The sequence below is a fragment of the Diplotaxodon limnothrissa genome, linkage group LG11 (assembly GCF_057381915.1).
Source record: "Diplotaxodon limnothrissa isolate DT_005_m linkage group LG11, D_limnothrissa_male_GT1.1, whole genome shotgun sequence".
Lineage (NCBI taxonomy): Eukaryota > Metazoa > Chordata > Actinopteri > Cichliformes > Cichlidae > Diplotaxodon > Diplotaxodon limnothrissa.
The window spans coordinates 30,838,301-30,855,716 of NC_140606.1; the positions used below are offsets into that span (position 1 = coordinate 30,838,301).

At 42.6% G+C, this 17,416-nt stretch overlaps 2 protein-coding genes across 2 annotated transcripts in view; one reads left to right on the plus strand and one right to left on the minus strand.

The window, feature by feature from the left end:
• Positions 1–6,478, plus strand: part of creb5b (cAMP responsive element binding protein 5b) — a 35,065-nt gene extending 28,587 nt beyond the window's left edge. The window contains exons 8-11 of the mRNA XM_085365786.1: positions 3,276–3,605; positions 4,855–5,082; positions 5,296–5,404; positions 6,324–6,478. Of these exons, the coding sequence (XP_085221912.1) occupies positions 3,276–3,605; positions 4,855–5,082; positions 5,296–5,404; positions 6,324–6,478 (822 nt within the window). The remainder of the gene's footprint in view (positions 1–3,275; positions 3,606–4,854; positions 5,083–5,295; positions 5,405–6,323) is intronic.
• A 3,873-nt stretch (positions 6,479–10,351) lies between these two features.
• cpvl (carboxypeptidase vitellogenic like) lies at positions 10,352–15,996 on the minus strand. The gene is made up of 13 exons (XM_085365787.1): positions 15,906–15,996; positions 15,565–15,743; positions 15,337–15,464; positions 14,201–14,315; positions 14,064–14,122; positions 13,850–13,929; positions 13,682–13,748; positions 13,362–13,484; positions 12,594–12,725; positions 12,386–12,484; positions 12,125–12,298; positions 11,149–11,331; positions 10,352–11,052 (listed from the first exon to the last, which is right to left on the minus strand). Exons 1-13 carry the CDS (start codon positions 15,908–15,910, stop codon positions 10,954–10,956), a joined length of 1,443 nt encoding a protein of 480 aa, XP_085221913.1. The 5' UTR covers positions 15,911–15,996; the 3' UTR covers positions 10,352–10,953.
• Between the last annotated feature and the right edge of the window lie 1,420 nt (positions 15,997–17,416).

Consider the following 17,416-nt stretch of genomic DNA (forward strand, 5'->3'; position numbering starts at 1 on the left):
CTTTGAGCGCTCTGCACAGCCGCAAGCTAACACCTGCACTGATTTAATGACTGTTTTCTGTGGCAGCCATGTTGCTGCAGGAGAAATGTATATGTTTGTGTGTGTGTCATTAGAGTAAAATGCACATGGTGGTTAAGTTCTTGTGCTTAGCACAGTCTGGGGAAATACAACCATGTGTTAAAGAGTCATTAAGGGGCTGATGAAGGTGTTTGAGAATCACAGCCTGCTCATCATCACTCTGCTAACGTCCCTTAGTTGCGTCACTGTGGTTCTGGATACAAAGACTTAAGTTTTGGCTGAGCTGGGTTTAACTGAGCTGTGTCTCGACTTCAGATGCAGGAGAGGTAGACACTTGTACAGAGCTAGCTTCAGGAATAGGGTTATATCACGGTAAGGGTTTTCTCTTTTAACTGTGTCCTTTTCTTTAAACCTATCAGTTTAAGGTGGTGCATTTATATATTCATACTGCCTATTTAAAGAGCTGGATTTTCCATTATTCATCATGTAAGTGGGAAGGTCCTGCCAGCTAATCCAGTCAAAGAGAGTGGTTTAATTTCTATGCGTGTACTAAAAATTTAAGTTGTATGTTGTCAAGATGTTTCTGTAGTTCTTTGATTGATTTTGTTATGTGTAATAGCTATGCTGTCTCTGTTGAACTGTATTATATTAACTTGTGTTGCATTACATTCAGTTACTTTTGTACTTTGTTGTGTATATAACCATCGCTACTAAGGCTTGTGCATCGGCCCCTTGGCTCTTTGACCTGCAGTCCCTCTGTACTTTGACACTCGCAGGCCGCTTTGAATGCAGGCTAATTGAATTAATATACAGATAGTGCCAGCTGGACAGCTCGCTGAGACGCTGACAAATGACTAAATGCTGTTTCAGGCTAATGGTGTGTGGGGAAGAGACACTGGAATCCATCTAATCTCTTCCCACCTCTAGTCTTTGTCTCTCTTAATACTCCCCTTCACCATTTATGCTCTCTGTCTTCCACCTGGCGTCCTCCCTTTCTAGAAGGGAGTTTCAGTGACACCAAAAGAGCATCTTACCGGCCATCAGCTTACTAAACGTCTTATAGAGACTACAAAGGTAGACATGCTGCCAGCAAACTCCTCTGGCTTTTATTCATTTAGGTGATTCCCTGCTTGAGTGGCAGGAGCTTGCCAGACCTTGATTGGTTTTCTCTTGCACAAAAGGCGTGGGTCTCACCTCTCTGGTTCATACTGATCGACTGCAGGCTGCAGGGAAGGTGCTCAGTGAGAGCTGTCAAACTCAGAATTCATCCTGTGATGTACAGAAGATGTCCTTGTCAACACTGGTGACTATGATTGATCTGTAAGCACTTTAAATCCCTTTTCTGTTTCAGCTGCATGTCAATTAGCTGTCGTGTTTTAAGATGTTATTTCCAGATAGCTACCCTTTGCAGATTGTAACTATTTGTAGTGTTTGTAGTTTATATTGCCAGTGTGTGAATGTGTGTGTGAATGGGTGAATGACTGAATGTAGTGTAAAGTGCTTTGGGGTCCTATGGACTAGAAAAGCGCTATACAAATGCAGGCCATTTACCATTTTACCATTTATAGTGTGTTAAAGAAAGTCAGAGACTTCTCAGTGCATCAGTAAGACTCAGTGTGACTATGATGCCGCTGACAGCTGCAGGCTTGAAGACACTCGCTGTGTGTAGACTGTGGTATTTTAACCCATGTCTCTCTGGTCACAAAAAGGAAGGGTTGTGGCCCCTGAGAACAATTCTTAGAGGTTTTGGTGGAGGCCGTTAGTGGGGTTAGGGTGTGATTATATTGGTTTACGATGTGTTATCTATGACATTAGAAGTGTAGAAGTTTAAAATAACATTCATAGTGAGGTACAACAGATAAAATCTCGCGCTTCCAGAAAAGTACCTGCTTCAAAGTGTCAGGCATACCTTTCTGTGACAAACAGAAACTATAGTCAACTAAAACTGGCTCGACAAGGTCATAAATTCACTGTGCCGGTTTCATGTGCAATTCTCTGCATCCCACACTGTCCGTAGAAAAGACAACTAACTCCAAACGCGCATGCACACACACACACACACACACACACACACACACACACACACACACACACACACACACACACACACACACACACACACACACACAATGTGTAAATATGGTAAAACACAGTCACTTTTTTTGTTCCCAATCTTCTAAAATGATTTATTGGACTGTGCTGCCTTACTACTTGTAAAAAGCTTTCCACTCATAGACAGTGTGAGCGGGAAGTGAAGGGATGGTGTTGTGCTCTGCTTATGTCCTAGCATTGTGATCCAGACCAGCTGGATGCCATTCCCTATGGGAATCATGAATGTGAAGGTTGTTAAAAGATATGGAGCCTTGGACTTACTGACAGCAGCTGGGAGAAGGGGGAAGGGAGCAGAGAGGAAAAAGAGAATACTGGGAAAGGGAAAAGAAAACGTTGTGGAATTCACAACAGTAGCCTTAGACACAATGTCTTTCTTTTCATTTTTGCTGCTAACTTTTTACTAAACATGTCTCAGGAGATCAACTGTAAAAGGAATAATTAATTTCCATGTATTTTAGTGTTAGTGTTTTAGTGTAAAAAGGTTCTTCATTAAATAAGGTTTTGCAACCTGTTAAAAGCTATTAAACTGTAAATATGTCATGCATTTTTTATTTATGTCTAGGTTTGTGCTGGGTTTTTGCGCTTGCGGTCGTCTTTATGCGGTGCCCAGAAAAACACACTCTAGTGGAGAGGTGCATTTGGTAAACATGAGGAACACAAGTGCACTTTTAGTGTGCTTCTCTCTGGTTCTCATCTCAGACTGCTCAGAGACACCGTCTCAGTCAGTGCTAAGTAGACCACACAGTTAAAGCAACAAACCTGTTGCTGGGTCAACAGTAAGGGAGCGTTCTGAGGTCTCACACCTTACCGGCGATCTCATCTCACCAGCAGAAATGCACAAACAAACACACGTGCTCCATAAGAGAGAGAGAGAGGGGCTGTTGTGAATATGAAGAGCAGGGACCGGTGGGATGCAGTCATGAAAGGTAAAGAGCAAGAATGACAGGACTGAAGGAGAGATGAAGGACAGCCTAAGTGGCTTTGACTTGTCCTGCTGACATGTGGATTTATGAAGCCATTTGTCACGTCGTAGTCTGCGCTTAATCATCACACTGATGGAGGCGAATATGTACAAACATAATGACGAAATACTCCCAGAGATTTATATTAAATGTTGTCTTTGGTGTCCACTTTGTCTCCTTTAGAGGCTAAAGGCTGCACTTTCACACCACCCCGGTGCCATCGCAAACGGCAACATGAACTCCATGGGCCACATGATGGAGATGATGTCATCACGGCAGGACCAAGGCGCTCACCATCACATGCACTCGCACTCGCACCCGCACCAGCACCTGCAAGCCCCTCCGCACGCATACCAGCACCACGGACACCACCACCACAACCAGGGCCACGCTCAGGGTGGACACCATCACCCGCAGGGACACAATCCCCATCACAACTCCCACAACCCCCATCTTCATCCTGGGCACCCACATCAGACATCACCGCACCCTCCGATGCACTCTGCTTCACAGGTAAGCAAATCGTCTCCCCGAGAGAGCTGAGAAGCTTTTAGGCAGCCCAAAGGCAAAGCCACAAGTTCAATAACACATTAACTACACTGCATATTAAAATCACTCACACAGCTAGAAGTCAGCGTGTATGCAGCATGACTAAAACAAGCCAGTCCTTTGGAAGGCTTTTGAGTAGTTTTGAAGTCAGCTATTAGTGGTTTAGTATAGAAGCATGGCTAAAATGATGCTTAGAATTCACAGCGAGTGAGTGGATGAACGCATTTTCCCTTGCTGCATCCTTAATAGCGAGTTTCCTGGCACCCGGCGCAAAAGTATTTTTTCCTTTTTGTTTGGTCAGCTACAGGTCAGTGTTGGATGCCTGCCATGGAGAGAAGGGGTCACGAAGAGTTCAGAAACGGTTACAAAAGGATGTTCAGGACTGTCTTTTGAAAACTTTGCTCCACTGCACCAACCACTTGCAATTATGTAGTCACGGCATGCTTCAAGCGCAGAAGAAGTTTTACAAACCAGAGGAACAGATAGCCTTGGCTTATAGTTCTGGGACGTCTTATCTGTGAATATACCTGTTTCAGTATTAACTGACAGTATTGCTCACGGCATTAAAAAAGAGGCATTTTGTCCTTGCGTTCTTTGAAGCCTTTTTGCAGCACAGAGTGCCACATCATGAAGTGCATTTCACCATATGTTTTAAATGTACCATTAAAGCTTTAAAACAACATTGTCTGTGTGTGCAGCCGCCATTAAAGTGGCGTGCATTTTCCATGCTTCTCATAAAAATGTAATGTTTTGAAGACTGAAAACACTTGACCTAGCCAAGTATATGTCAAGATTTGTCAGTGCATAGAAATGGGCCTTTTGACTGCGTCTGGTGGTGTTAGTCTGAGTGGAAGTGGGCGTTGGAAAACTGCCTCCTGACACCTCTTTAACAAGGTGGGCAAGCTAGTGAATCAGCCCAGTCAGTTAGTCAGTCATTCACTCCTGACACCCACAGCCCAGCTTCTTAAGGCACGCGGTACAAGCAGATGTTGTTTTTGGGGAAGTTGCCAGACATAAAATACCTGCAGGAAGTAATGTATATATTGTTGTTTAGAGGCAGGAGGCTCTGAGGCAGCATAGCGGCTGCAGCAGACAGCTGACTGGCTGCTTTCCAGCTGTGTCAGGATGCTTACATATGTGGTCGGATCGTGGCAGGCAGGCGCTGCCCCATCGGGGACGTCAGTAATGTTAATGCCATTTTCCCGTGATTCAGATGTCACCTGCAACCCAGCAGATGCAGCCCACGCAGACGTTGCAGTCTCCGCCACCCAGTGGTGGACGGCGCAGACGAGTAGTGGACGAGGACCCGGATGAACGTCGGCGAAAGTTTCTGGAGCGAAACAGAGCGGCTGCAACAAGATGCAGACAGAAGCGAAAAGTTTGGGTGATGTCATTAGAGAAGAAGGCAGAGGAGCTCACACAGACCAACATGCAGCTTCAGGTAAAAACCAAAAAAATCAAAAAACACCTTTAGAGCCTCTAAATCTATGTACAGTAACAACTGCAACTCAGGGCCATCACCATGGATTTTGATTTGTTTATATTGGGTAATATGACCTGGGTATTTTACTGTTTGTTTTTAGGTAGTTAAGGATGGAGAGTTGCCAAGAAATGTTGATTCGCTGAAATCTGAAAATATTTTTCTTTTTCTCAGAATGAAGTCACAATGCTAAAGAACGAGGTGACACAGCTCAAGCAGCTTCTCCTCACACACAAGGACTGTCCCATCACCACTATGCAGAAAGAGTCCCAAGGTTACCTCAGTGAGTAGCTTAAACATAAACACACTCACACACCTTTAACTGTGTGCCTTAGCTCTGCGGTGGAAAGGAATAAACCCTACAGACACAAGTCTGATGGACACACAGTAACTGGCAAGGCTTTTCGTTCCAGTGTGCTGGTATCCAGCTCCCACGCTCGCTGCAGGACTCTTCCTTTGACATATGGGTGTTGCACACTCTGGTAGCTGGCTGTCTGAATCCCTTTTGAGACTTATTTTTTCCATCTCACAGCAGCTCTGTGCACAGAAGCAGCCGAGCCTCAACGTGAGAAAGACATCACAGTCTGCACGTTGACATCACAGCCCTAATGGATGCCTGGGATCTCAATGATTTTTGGACTGTGCTTCAGCTCAGCCGTACATGACATCAGAGCCCCACCCTTTGATACGGATTCGAGTGACATTTCCATGTAATTAGGATAAGTCACCTCCCTGTGCAGCTTTAGGAAAATAAGGCTCACGTCCCCCCTTGGCTGAATGGCTCTTTTGTACAAGAGAAAGCCAACTCCCAGCCTGGGCTGGAATGACTTTCATCGATGAGTCTAACTGGTGTAAAGATGTCACCTACAATGTGTCCAAAATCCATCAGGCGTATTTACGGAGTGGAATGATTCACGTTTCCATTTTTGTGTTATCCATTATCGTCTATTTTGAGATGGAGGATGAGACATTTGGTGTAACCTTAGGTTGTCACATGTTTGAAATAAATGCTCTTCTGCTAATAAAGATTTTTTTTGTAATATAATGAGAGATCCTGTGTTTATTTTGCTAGATTTTACCATTATGCATACTTTATGTATCCCTGTGTGCAGCTCCTCGGTTCTATCTTTTGTACTTGCACTCACACATGCGTGCTTTACGCATCACTTCTATCTTCAGTGATGTCTCTGCTTTCTCCTCAGGTCCAGAGAGCAGTCCTGCAGGCAGTCCAGCTCCAGTGTGCTCCCAGCAGCAGGTCATCCAGCACAACACCATCACCACCTCCACTACGACTGTAGGGGGCAGCAGTGTGCACGGGCAGACCAACCACTGCACAGACATTAACCCCATCCACTAGGGACAAAGGAGACCGTAACCTCGGCTGCAGCCACGAATCCCCCCCCCCCCCCCACCACCCATGCTTTTTGAGGGTCGCCAGCTGCACGTGCTGCTCCTCATTCTCCATCAAGAAAAACCTCAAAGGCCTGTGAGGCTGTTCTTTATACAGTAGCTACAGTATCTATTTTTATAGACCAATCCTATTAACGCATAAAACTTTTATGTTTTTTGGCGCGTTTTTTTAATTCTGCTTTTTTTGTGCTTAGTGGAAAGACATTTTTGTTAATCTCATGCACCATTTCAGTGACTTTTTCTGTTTTGTAATGGTACAAAATTGATCACGATGCTCATGAAACCAGAGGACAGAGACGCGTGCCTCAGACTGTCATCTCTTAAAAAACAAAAATACAGGTCTTACATCTCTATGTGCCCAGTGGACTGAATAAAGAGTGACCGTAAGCTGCGTAAGCTTGCAGCAATGTGGAAGACACTGAAAAATCTGAAAAACTGAGGGGGACGTCGCTGCGTTTTATTTGTTGTTTAAAGTCAGACTTTGAACACGGATGTCTTGAAGACAGGAATATGCAAGCAGGTGAAATGACCCTTTTTCTTTTTTTCCAAGAAACATATATGACTGTTAACAATCTTCCCTGTCGGCAGTATTCTTTAAAAACAAGCAAACAAACAAAAAAAGCTTTATAATATACGGCGTGACAGTGAAAATACCATATGCTCAGACGGAAGCAATACATCACAGTGTTGATCATCTTTTTTCTACTGTACGCCCACATTAATGATCAGAATGGCCAAGGACATTTGATGCTGTTGCAGCGACAGAACTGTACACTGTGATACCAGTGAGGCAGCTCAGCAGCGGAGATCAGCGTCCTCCGCTCTCCAGGACCAACTGAAGCTTTTTAATCGTTGAGGCCTCTTGTTGTGTGTGTGTGTGTGTGTGTGTGTGTGTGTGTGTGTGTGTGTGTGTGTGTGTGTGTGTGTGTTTGTGTGTGTGTGTGTGTGTGTTGTGCATTCAGACCAAAATGAAATAACATTTGATTGAGTGTGTGCACAGTCTGGCATGTGAATATTGTTATATATATATTTGTGTTTTGTCCCTCTTTCCTGCTGCAGAACAAAGTTCGACTTGTATTAAGAAAGAAAAGTATGTGAGAAAATATATATCTGTTTATCTTTTTTTTTCTCTTTTTCTTTTCCACCACCACAACTTGCAATTCCTGAAGAAGAGCAGCTCGTGTTTGTGCTTTCCAAGATATCACAATGTGCCTGAATCTTCCTTAAAAAGCTTTTCTGGCTTATTATATTTAATAGCTTCGTTTTAATCACCATAATTATCTCTGCTTTTTCTTTTGTTTTTCTATGAATTTTTGTTATGGGCTTTCTTACAGATGTCTGTTACACCTAAGGCCAAATCTCCTGAGTTTCTTACAGGCGACCTTTTCTACATCCATCTCCTTTAGGCTGCAGCGCCTCTTTATTTCCACTTCCATATGACCAGGAATGTCAGTTCATGAGCATGATGACCACAATGCACTGTGTTTTTACAGTAGGACGGATGAAATACTTTCCACGCACAGGTGGAGCGATCGCAGAGCTGTCTATGCACTTTGTCCTCTGTTATGACGGAGGGTAGAATAGCCATATTAAGGTCAGAGGTAATTCTCAGTGATCCCCCCCCCCCCCCCCCCCCTCCCCCCAAAAAGCCCTCCTCCCTGTCTTCACACACCAGCGACAACCTGTAACTATGTTTGGCTTTATAGAGAAAATATGCCTGGCTTGTTTCACATGCCCATAAAAAGAATAATGGAACCTGGAGCTTGCACTGCCAGGCATGATTAAGGACCTGATAGCGTTGAATTTGTTCTTTCCTGTTTAATTGAAAAATATCTTTCCCCATAACGGACCACATGGTGGTTTTTGTGAAGGCATTTGATGTATTCATGTTGTTTCTTACCCTTAAAATCTGTGCGTGCTGTTTAGTGTGTGTGTGTGAGATGATTATTGAGTGACGAGTCTTAGAAAATCCTTTGTAAAAGGGCTTTGTTGCACCGACCCTCTGAACTGAAGCTTGCCTTAATTTTGGCTGTTTGTAAAACCCTGTTTAGATCAGACCATTCCAAATTAACCTCATGCATGTGAAAATATGTTTATGACCTCATCGCGCTTTCAACTGGAATTATTAGGAGTTTTCATTTCTGATAGTGGATCCATGTTCATAATAAAAATGCATTTGTTACTATATAGCTATGGAAGTACAGCGTGAGTGTGTCTGTGTGTGAGAGAGAACAATTCCTACATATTAATGATGTTGTAATTGTATTATTTTAAGTCTAAAAGTATAAATATTGTACATAATATTAATTTCTATAATCCTGTACATGTAATGCAACCACCTTTCTTTTAGAAGGGAGAATAAACGTGTGGTACGTTTGTAAATAATGTTTGCACTTGTTGCCTTTTGCTGTACGTCGAGGCTCACCCCAGCGCTTAAGTACATTGTTGATATGTAACAAACGGATGGGATCCATTCCTGCCTGCATATCCTTGTACATTTTTTTGTTTGTTTCTTTTGGTCCGTAATTACATTGTCTCCATTTTATTTTGCATTTGTACAGATGTTAAAGTATCACTGCAGTTACATTACGGTATGAAAATAAAGCACTTGTTCTGTAACATTCATTCGCGCGACATGATGTCATTGTTTCTGAAACCCAGGAAAGTAATATTTCAATCAAAGGATCAACAGCATTTGCTGATGCTTGTCCTTGAAAAATGACTGCTCATTAAATAGTAAGATGCTTTAAAGGTTTAGAATGCTCATTAATTATTGAACTGTCTAGACAGCTTGATAGATGCCCGATGAAATAACATGGCAGTTAACTTCAGTACACAAACATCTTTGTTGAATCCTGTCAAAATGCCAAATCACTGCCGATGCAGAGAGACAATTAAATCTTAGCCACAACAATGAAACAAATAAGCAATAAAAATAAACATTGTTGTGTAAGAAATTCATTTCCGGCTGCTACTGTGGACACATGCGGAGGGACCTCTTTAAGTAATGAAGAGGACTTTTTCAGGACCTTACTTCGGATGATCAAGAGCTCCAGTGATTTCATTTTCAAAGTGCATTTAATGACTGACAGCAGTTTGGGGAGGCAATGATCTATGCCAGTTAGCAGCCAAGCAGAGACTTGTCTTTGGAGTATCATGACCCCTGGTGTACAACTTATTCACTTTCCCAAACAATACTTTCACATCGAGCAATGTTTTCAAATCCCACCTCAATTGGTTCACTTCTCAGTTTAGTTTCAGACCCACAGGGTTTTGCTCGCTCATTTCTTCTACTGAAGTTATATTTCTTTTCCATAGTTTCGTTTTAGTTTTCAGGGACTGGAAGCTATCCGAGTGACCAGTCACACCTTGGACAAGTTTCCACTCTATCGCAGGGTCATCACGCAGAGTTGAGAGTTGAATCCAGGTCCTTCTTCCTGTGAGGTGGCAGTACAAACCACTGTTCCACAAACAGCAACACTAACCAGATCTGACTCCACTTCCTCTCCAAGATAAAGTGTGCACCACCATCATTTTTGGCTTTTCCCCGTCTCTCATCTACTGGGAGGTAGACCACAATATAACACAATGATAAAAACACTTAATGGCCTCAAGCAAAAGGTTGTAAGTAACACAATGTGATGTTTTAAAAAAGAAACATCTTTATTTCAAGTAATTTCAACACTTAAGGCTTTACAGTCCCTTCTGACTGTGACAGACATTCAAACACAAAACACAAACTTTAAAAAGAATTGGATATATTGAAGAAAAAGGTTCTTTAATACAAATCAAACTTGTGTTAGAAAAAAATAATTCCACCTTTAGTGACTGAAAACAAAGCATGCATTCATAACTGGTAGCAGTTGGACCAGAAACACCTCCAAGCTTTATTCAATCACTTTGCATATAATAACCTTTTATCTTAGTGTAAGTGCCACAGGAAGGTACAAAGAACTGCTTAGAACCTTTTGCTTCAATACATGAAATCATTTAAAAATTGTATGAACCGTTTTAAAAGTTCTTTTAAAAGAAATCTTGATATGAGTGAAATGTGTTTTGGCTGCATTGAATTTCGTCTCCGAAGCGTGCACTGATTTCACACAACATTCATTAACTCATACTGACCCGAGAAAACAAACAAACATGAACCCCTAAAATTTAAGACGTTAACCTGATTTATCAGTTTTACGATTTCTGTTTGCAACAATCCAGATATCGCATCCAAGCTAAGCGTGTGCATCAGAGAGCACACGCTTAGAAGAAATGTATCCTCTGGTTTTTAAAAAGTTCTGCAAAAAAATGATGAAAACAAAAACTTGATTTAAGTTAGCTGTGACAATCAGTCTTAAATCAACGCTCTGTGCTCGATGTGCTCTCTAAAGTGAAGGTGCTTGAACATTTGCACTTCTCCACCCGTGCTTTTCATTTCCAGCCCTGAGTTGACAAGAATCTGTCAATCATGTCAAAGGACCTCTGCGGTTGGTCGTAAGGCAGAATGTGCCCTCCTCCTCGTATGATGACCTGCATGAAGAGACAGACAGCGGATAACGGTAAACCTCAATAACGCCGAGAGATTTAAGATCATGCATTTGGCCTTTTATTTCACAATCCGCTCACCTGATAAAACTCTCCAACTTGCCGAACATAACCCGCCACCTCCGTGTCAGTGGGCTGAACCTTCCAGTGGAAGCGAGGGGCTTTTTTGTACTCGGCAGCCCCGGTCCAGTTCACAGTGGGCAGGAACCTCTCAGTCAGTGGAGCAGCCACAATCACATCTAGCTGACCACTATACATCAAGACCTGGATAAATACATTCAACTTGTATCAGTTAACTGACTCCATAGATTCACACACACACAGCAACTGTTGTTTTTGATATCAGACTGAATCCTCGTCACCCGGAGACGTGCTCTGCTCTTCTTCAGAAACAACCTCTCAGCGGCTCTTTCCTGGAAGTGTTGCATTCCTCCACCTTTCTCTTTAAAATACCCCAGAGTTTTCACTTCTCTTTTCTCTCCCCCTCCCTTTCACTGCGCTTTGAATCTTCATCAAGCTTTCCTGACTCAGTTCTGGAGACTGCGAGTCATCTCGTCATCCAGTATTGTGCTCCATCGACGGTCACGCCTAGTGTCATCTGTAGAAGTCATCCCCTTAAGCACTTTTTGCACTCACGCAGCGCTGACACCTCTGTGCTTCACACCAACCAGGGGATGAACAAATTTATCTTGATCTCATTGACCGAAGAATGCGCTTCCAGTTTTCATCAGGCTTCTTTTTGTGCTCCTACAGTCTTCTGTAAGGTTTTCCTTTTGGACCCCATCCATAGAAGATGATGTAACGAAGTTCAACAGTGTCTGAGTTGGGCTTTTTTTTTTTTAAGATTGTTTCCTGTTAAGACTTGAGAACGATGCCCAGTTCACTTGTCAATAAATAAATAAAGTGATAAAAGTAAAACATTTGTCTCACACTCTAAATATAAAACATCATGAGCAAAATCCTGATTTTTTTTCTCCCCCTTCACATTTTCCCCTTGTGCGTTTTAGATTAAAAAAAAAAAAAAAAAAAAAAAAATGGATGACCCTGCAGTTTTTACCCTGTAGTTGTCCATCAGCACCCCCAGCCATGGTTTGATGGTCTTCATGACATCCTGCAGAAGGTGCTTCTCCACCTCAGAGCCATCGTGGAACGTCAGGTTGCCCACGTGGATGGCACGTCGCACTTCAGGCAGGGTCACAAACTGGGAGAAGTAGTCCTGATCCTCAGGCTCCTGAGGAACACAAAGGAAATTTGTGAGTTCTTTAAGCTGTTAAAAAGCAACAGTTTACAAAAAAGAACTTCAAGGAACTCCGAGTACCTGACATATCAAGTAGTTGAAGTAGTTGGTACAACCTGTTGCATTTTGGAAGAAGGAGGGATAAGGATCTACATCGCCATTCAGCAAACGATCAAAGACCTGAAGTCAGACGATTGAAATTGAAATGAAAAAGGCATCCATGACAGGTGTGCCTTCAACAATTAGAAAATACTGCAAATGTAGATGACGAACAACATCAACTCATTACCTCAAAAGCCTCCACCCACTTCTCCTGCTGGATGAGCTTAACTCCATGGTCTGTCTGCTGGTCAACGTATTGCTTTTGGAGTTCATCTATCATTCCCGTTTGGTACAGGAACTCACCGTAGCCACCCAGCATCTGATGTGGAAGAACAGTAAACTGTCACTATACTGTCACCTTTCTGCATCAGCATATAGGAGCAGATGGCATCAAACATGAGCAAAGTGGAGGACGAACGTACAGTGTGGACAATGAAAGCAAAAGACACAGCAGCCTGTGTTTCAATGAAGACACACATTTAGACCATATGAGGGAAAAAAATGTGTAAGTCAATGAGTCTTGTTCATGAAACAGATGCTTTAATGCTTTATTAAACTCTTTCTAAGCCAACTCTAGACTTTATCCAGGAGATTTTCCTGCCGGTTACGTAGGGATATGGCAGTTTAGGTCACACATAAGTCCAAGCCTTTAGAAAACTCTTTTTGTTCTGCCACACCTCGCTCACCGCAGCAGCACCAAACCTTCTCTACCATCGTCACGATCAGGTCTTCTAAAGAGTTTGCTTTTCTGTTGGCCGTTTTCCGACTGCACCGTGAGTTGCGATGGCATTGTGCAACTACAAAATTGCAACACAGCTGCTTAAGTTCTAAATGTCATTCCTGCCTGAGCAAGTTTTATGATTAAGCATGTCTTATGAATCAAACATTAGCACTTTCGGGAACAATCTTAGGACAGAGTTTACGTCTAAATAATAAAATTCTTCTACATACGCACCAGCTCTGGATCACAGAGTCCATCGCCAATAGCCATCCCCTTGAAGTTGATTTTCACCTTGGCAGTAGGGTTGTTTTTATGAATGTAGTAAGAAACGGCAGGAACATACTTCCCTGCATATGACTGCAAAGAGAATGTATTGCATGGTGAGGAGGCCATCTTAACAAAATAAGACATTAAAATTTCATTATATTTTGCAAAAAGTATTAATTGGTTAGCATGGTAAGCATATATCTGCTAGCCCTGTAATCATGTTGCTCTGTTTAAATAGCTACTCGTGTCATACTGCTCTGTGAAGTGTGGAAAAATTATTTTCTGACCTCTCCAGTTGCGTAGAACTCATTGGACTGATATTCAGGAAAGATCTGGAAGAACTGTGTCAAAGCACTTATAAAAGAAAAGAGGAGAATAAGAAAAAGAGTTAGTAACGATCATTACTGTGAAGATAAATGAAATGACTACATGCAAATTAGATGGTCATATTTTACTTGTACAAATCTCTGCCAACATCATCCTGGTCCTGAGCGAAACCTCTGTCATCTTCAGTGAAGCTGAAACCTGTTCCAACCTAGAGAGAGAGGAGAAAAAAGAAAACAAAAAATCCCAACACTTCCTCAATGTTTCAAAAGCACCAAGTGAAAATGACATTTTAAGTAATACTGCTTTTTTTTTTTAATGTGATGATAAATCAGAAATACATACTGGATTATCAATGTACAAAACTGAATATCTGGCTGTCCAGGCATAATCCCTCGGACCGACTGCAAAGACAGAGGATATAAACTTTATAAGAAGGTTTAAACAACCTGGGAGTCTTGCTGCTGCAAATCAGTTCTTACCCGTCATGTTCTTGTACACCACATACGGCCCATGTTCCACAAAGAGACCGAACATGGACGTGCCACCAGGCCCACCTTGCAGCCAGAGCAGGACTGGAGCTTTCTCCTGGTTTGCCTATCAGTCACATCAGAGCAAGCACAAAGTTTAAGAAACTAGCGCCACCTAGTGGACTTTTACCGCCATACAGTTGTTTAAAATTATGATTTTGGAATCTGCAGTGTTTAGAAATGGCCCCAAAAGACCTTCCTAACTTGTGTAAATCAATAATTCTCCTTCCACCGAGTTGCTTGGACTTTCCCCATTGTTCTGAGCATTGGTCTGATAGGTAGTGTCAAACTTTTTCCTATTTATGTTGAGACAGTGAACCTACCACTTGTCATCAATCAACCAGAAGTTAATAGGCCTTGTCAAGTTAAAAGACATTGTAGAACCTTCAGCGCTACTTTTTAAAAGATTTAAGTGAATGAATAGATTTGAACCTCTATGTATACTTTTGACCCAATTCCTGTTTTTTACGTAATTATAGATGTGTGTTGCACAATCATTCCACCCTAGAGAAAAAACAGTGCAAAGAAATCATGTTCATAGTGACCCTAACATTCATGCTCATTTTTAATGTGATTTAAACTCCTGATCACAGTTGTATATGTATTCTGGTCCAACAGGGTTAAAAGGAAGTTGTTTAGAACCTTTCCAGATTCTTTTTTTCCCTGGAGGCTTTTTAGTAAAAAACATTCAGTAAGATTCAAACTTTACTTGCTGTCATTAAATGCGTCAATCTCCACTGCTCTGGAGCATTTTCATAAATAAAATTAAAAAACTAAACAAAACACTCAGTTAATGATTAAAAGACATAATAAAAAAGGCACAAGTGTAAGTTAAAAAGTAAAACAAGCTCTCTTCCTGTAAGGATTTTTGCTTTAAAAATCAGCAAAGGAAAACCTGGGTATTCCTGGTTGCAGCTGACTAAATATCACAACTTCACAGAGGGACTAAAGATAAAGTTGACTTCTGAAAACCCCACACAGATTTGATCCTAAAATCTCTCCGTCCTCTCAGTGATTTCCTGTCACACTGCACAAATAAGAGTACTGTAAATTTGGGAAGCCCCTGTGGTAAAAGAAGTTAGGCCTACCATGGAAGCAGGGAAGAACCAAAAGAAGAGGTTGCTGTTGTATTTTTTGTTGACTGTGAGGTATCCAGCATAACTCTTGACTGACTTATTGCCTCCTGGCAGGTCTCCCACCAGACTCAGTTTCCTGGCTGGAAAAACGAGATATCGCCACATTGTGGATGTGCAACACAAAAAGCACGAAGCCAATCTATAGTACTTTACTTCGTAGTAACACAAATACAAGTTTACCTTCATCTATAGCGCCCTTCTCCAGATAAGGAGTGAGAAAGAGAGGGGCACCGGGGTCGACTCCGTTCAGGCCGCTGACGCGGGGAGATTTTCGGCAGAAAAACGACGAGCAGCCCCCGAAGGCGGCGGAGTGCAGACAGGCCCACAGTAAGAGGACACCCAGAGTTTCTCTCAGCAGCCTGCCAATATATGTAACATAGATATCACAATGCGGGCCTGGCCAACGATGTGTGAACCTCAAGCACCCCCAAGACACTCAGACTTCAAAACCGTGCGACCACAGCGAGGCTGCACGCCCCTGACTGCGAGCATGAACTTATCGTCATTCTTTCAAAACTCACCTCATTGTCGCAAACACCGGCAGTAGCACAGACTTCACCTTCTAACACAGGCGAAGGCAGGTGGAGTAACAAATCCGGTCTCACTGTGATTTTAGTCACATGATCGGCTCTGTGCCGGTCACATGAGATACTGGATCACGTGGTCGTTGTTGTTTAATCAGCCCTCAGTCGTGCCTAGCAGGAGACGCCATTCGACTGTGGCTTTAATGGCCACATGTGTCATTACACCAACGTCCCTAGACAGACCTTAACAGTATAATACAAACTACACCATGCAGCACCAACGCTGGCATGTTTTCTGTTAGTCTCCTGGTTGTAAATTGCAGACAGCAGTTCCTAACTTTTTTTTTTTTTTAAAGCACTAACTGACACTTTTAAACATACAGAAAATACCCTGATAACGACTGTGTTTAGTCTGTTCCTTCCCATTCCCTACAAGGCCACCAGGGTTGGCTGGAAGACTGTTTACTTAGCCTGGCAGGGCGAAGGACACTGTCTCAGCTGAACTATGGACACGCACACACATACATATACTGATACTGATAAGCACTCACCGACGCATCACCCTCCCTACCCCGGATCCAACACCACCTCCAACGCTTACCTCCCCTCTGATGTGGACATCGGGTCAGTTGGAGGCGCAGTCGAAAGATTGCAGCGGTCCCAGATCAGATGTACACACTGGAACTGTCTGTGTTTATTGTGCTATGGTGTGTTGATATCTGTGCATTCCTGTATTATCCTTTTGTGTTACACATTTCAATGTTTTTTCCTCGCTACCTAGCCTGACCTGTCTCCCCAATGTGATGTTTGTGTATTGTATGTACGGTCGGCAAGGTCTGTCATCTCGGTTGTGGGCAAAAGACCTGCAACTGACAAATAAAGGCTATCTCATCTCATCTCCTCTCATAATTTGTTCACAAAGTTTCAAAGTAAGACAGTTTTCAGTAGCTGTTTTGGTAATACTTTATCCACTGCTCAAAATAAAATGTAATTAGTTCTTTAAGTGACTACAGAGTAGATCCAATAACACAAAGTCAGTAAAACTTCAGGGATTTTACTCTGTCCAGTACACATAGCATAAACCACTGTGGTTAAGTGACAACAGCTGCACTGGAGAAGCAACAACTCCCAGAAAGGGAATGGTTTTGCAGGTAGTGTCCCAATCCCTCCTGATTTTTTTTTCTGTCAAGCTCTGGCAGATCTCCTCCTGGTCCTCCTCAAACAAAGGAGCAGTTAACAGTCCTGCTGTTGAAGCTGATGGTTCTGTACAGCACTCGTGTAACAGCTCGTGTCCTGGTTTCTCCTCAGGACTGTCGAGACTGCGCTGAGAGACACAGCAAACCTTCTGGTGATGGCACATATGGATGTGTCATCCTGGAGGCGCTGGGCTACCCGTGCAACCTGAATGTGCTGCAGGCAACATTTCATGCTGACAAGGACACTGACAAAAAGAAAAACCGGGCACTCTCCAGGATATCTGCTGTCACTTTTACTTGGATAAGAGCAGA

Excerpts from the sequence above, each read along its gene's own strand:
- cpvl (XM_085365787.1), bottom strand. Across the intron at positions 14,316-15,336 it reads GGTTCTTCCCTGCTTCCATG|GCAAACCAGGAGAAAGCTCC; the intron begins GTAGGCCTAACT and ends TGTGACTGATAG. Across the intron at positions 12,485-12,593 it reads AGTGGGTGGAGGCTTTTGAG|GTCTTTGATCGTTTGCTGAA; the intron begins GTAATGAGTTGA and ends GTCTGACTTCAG.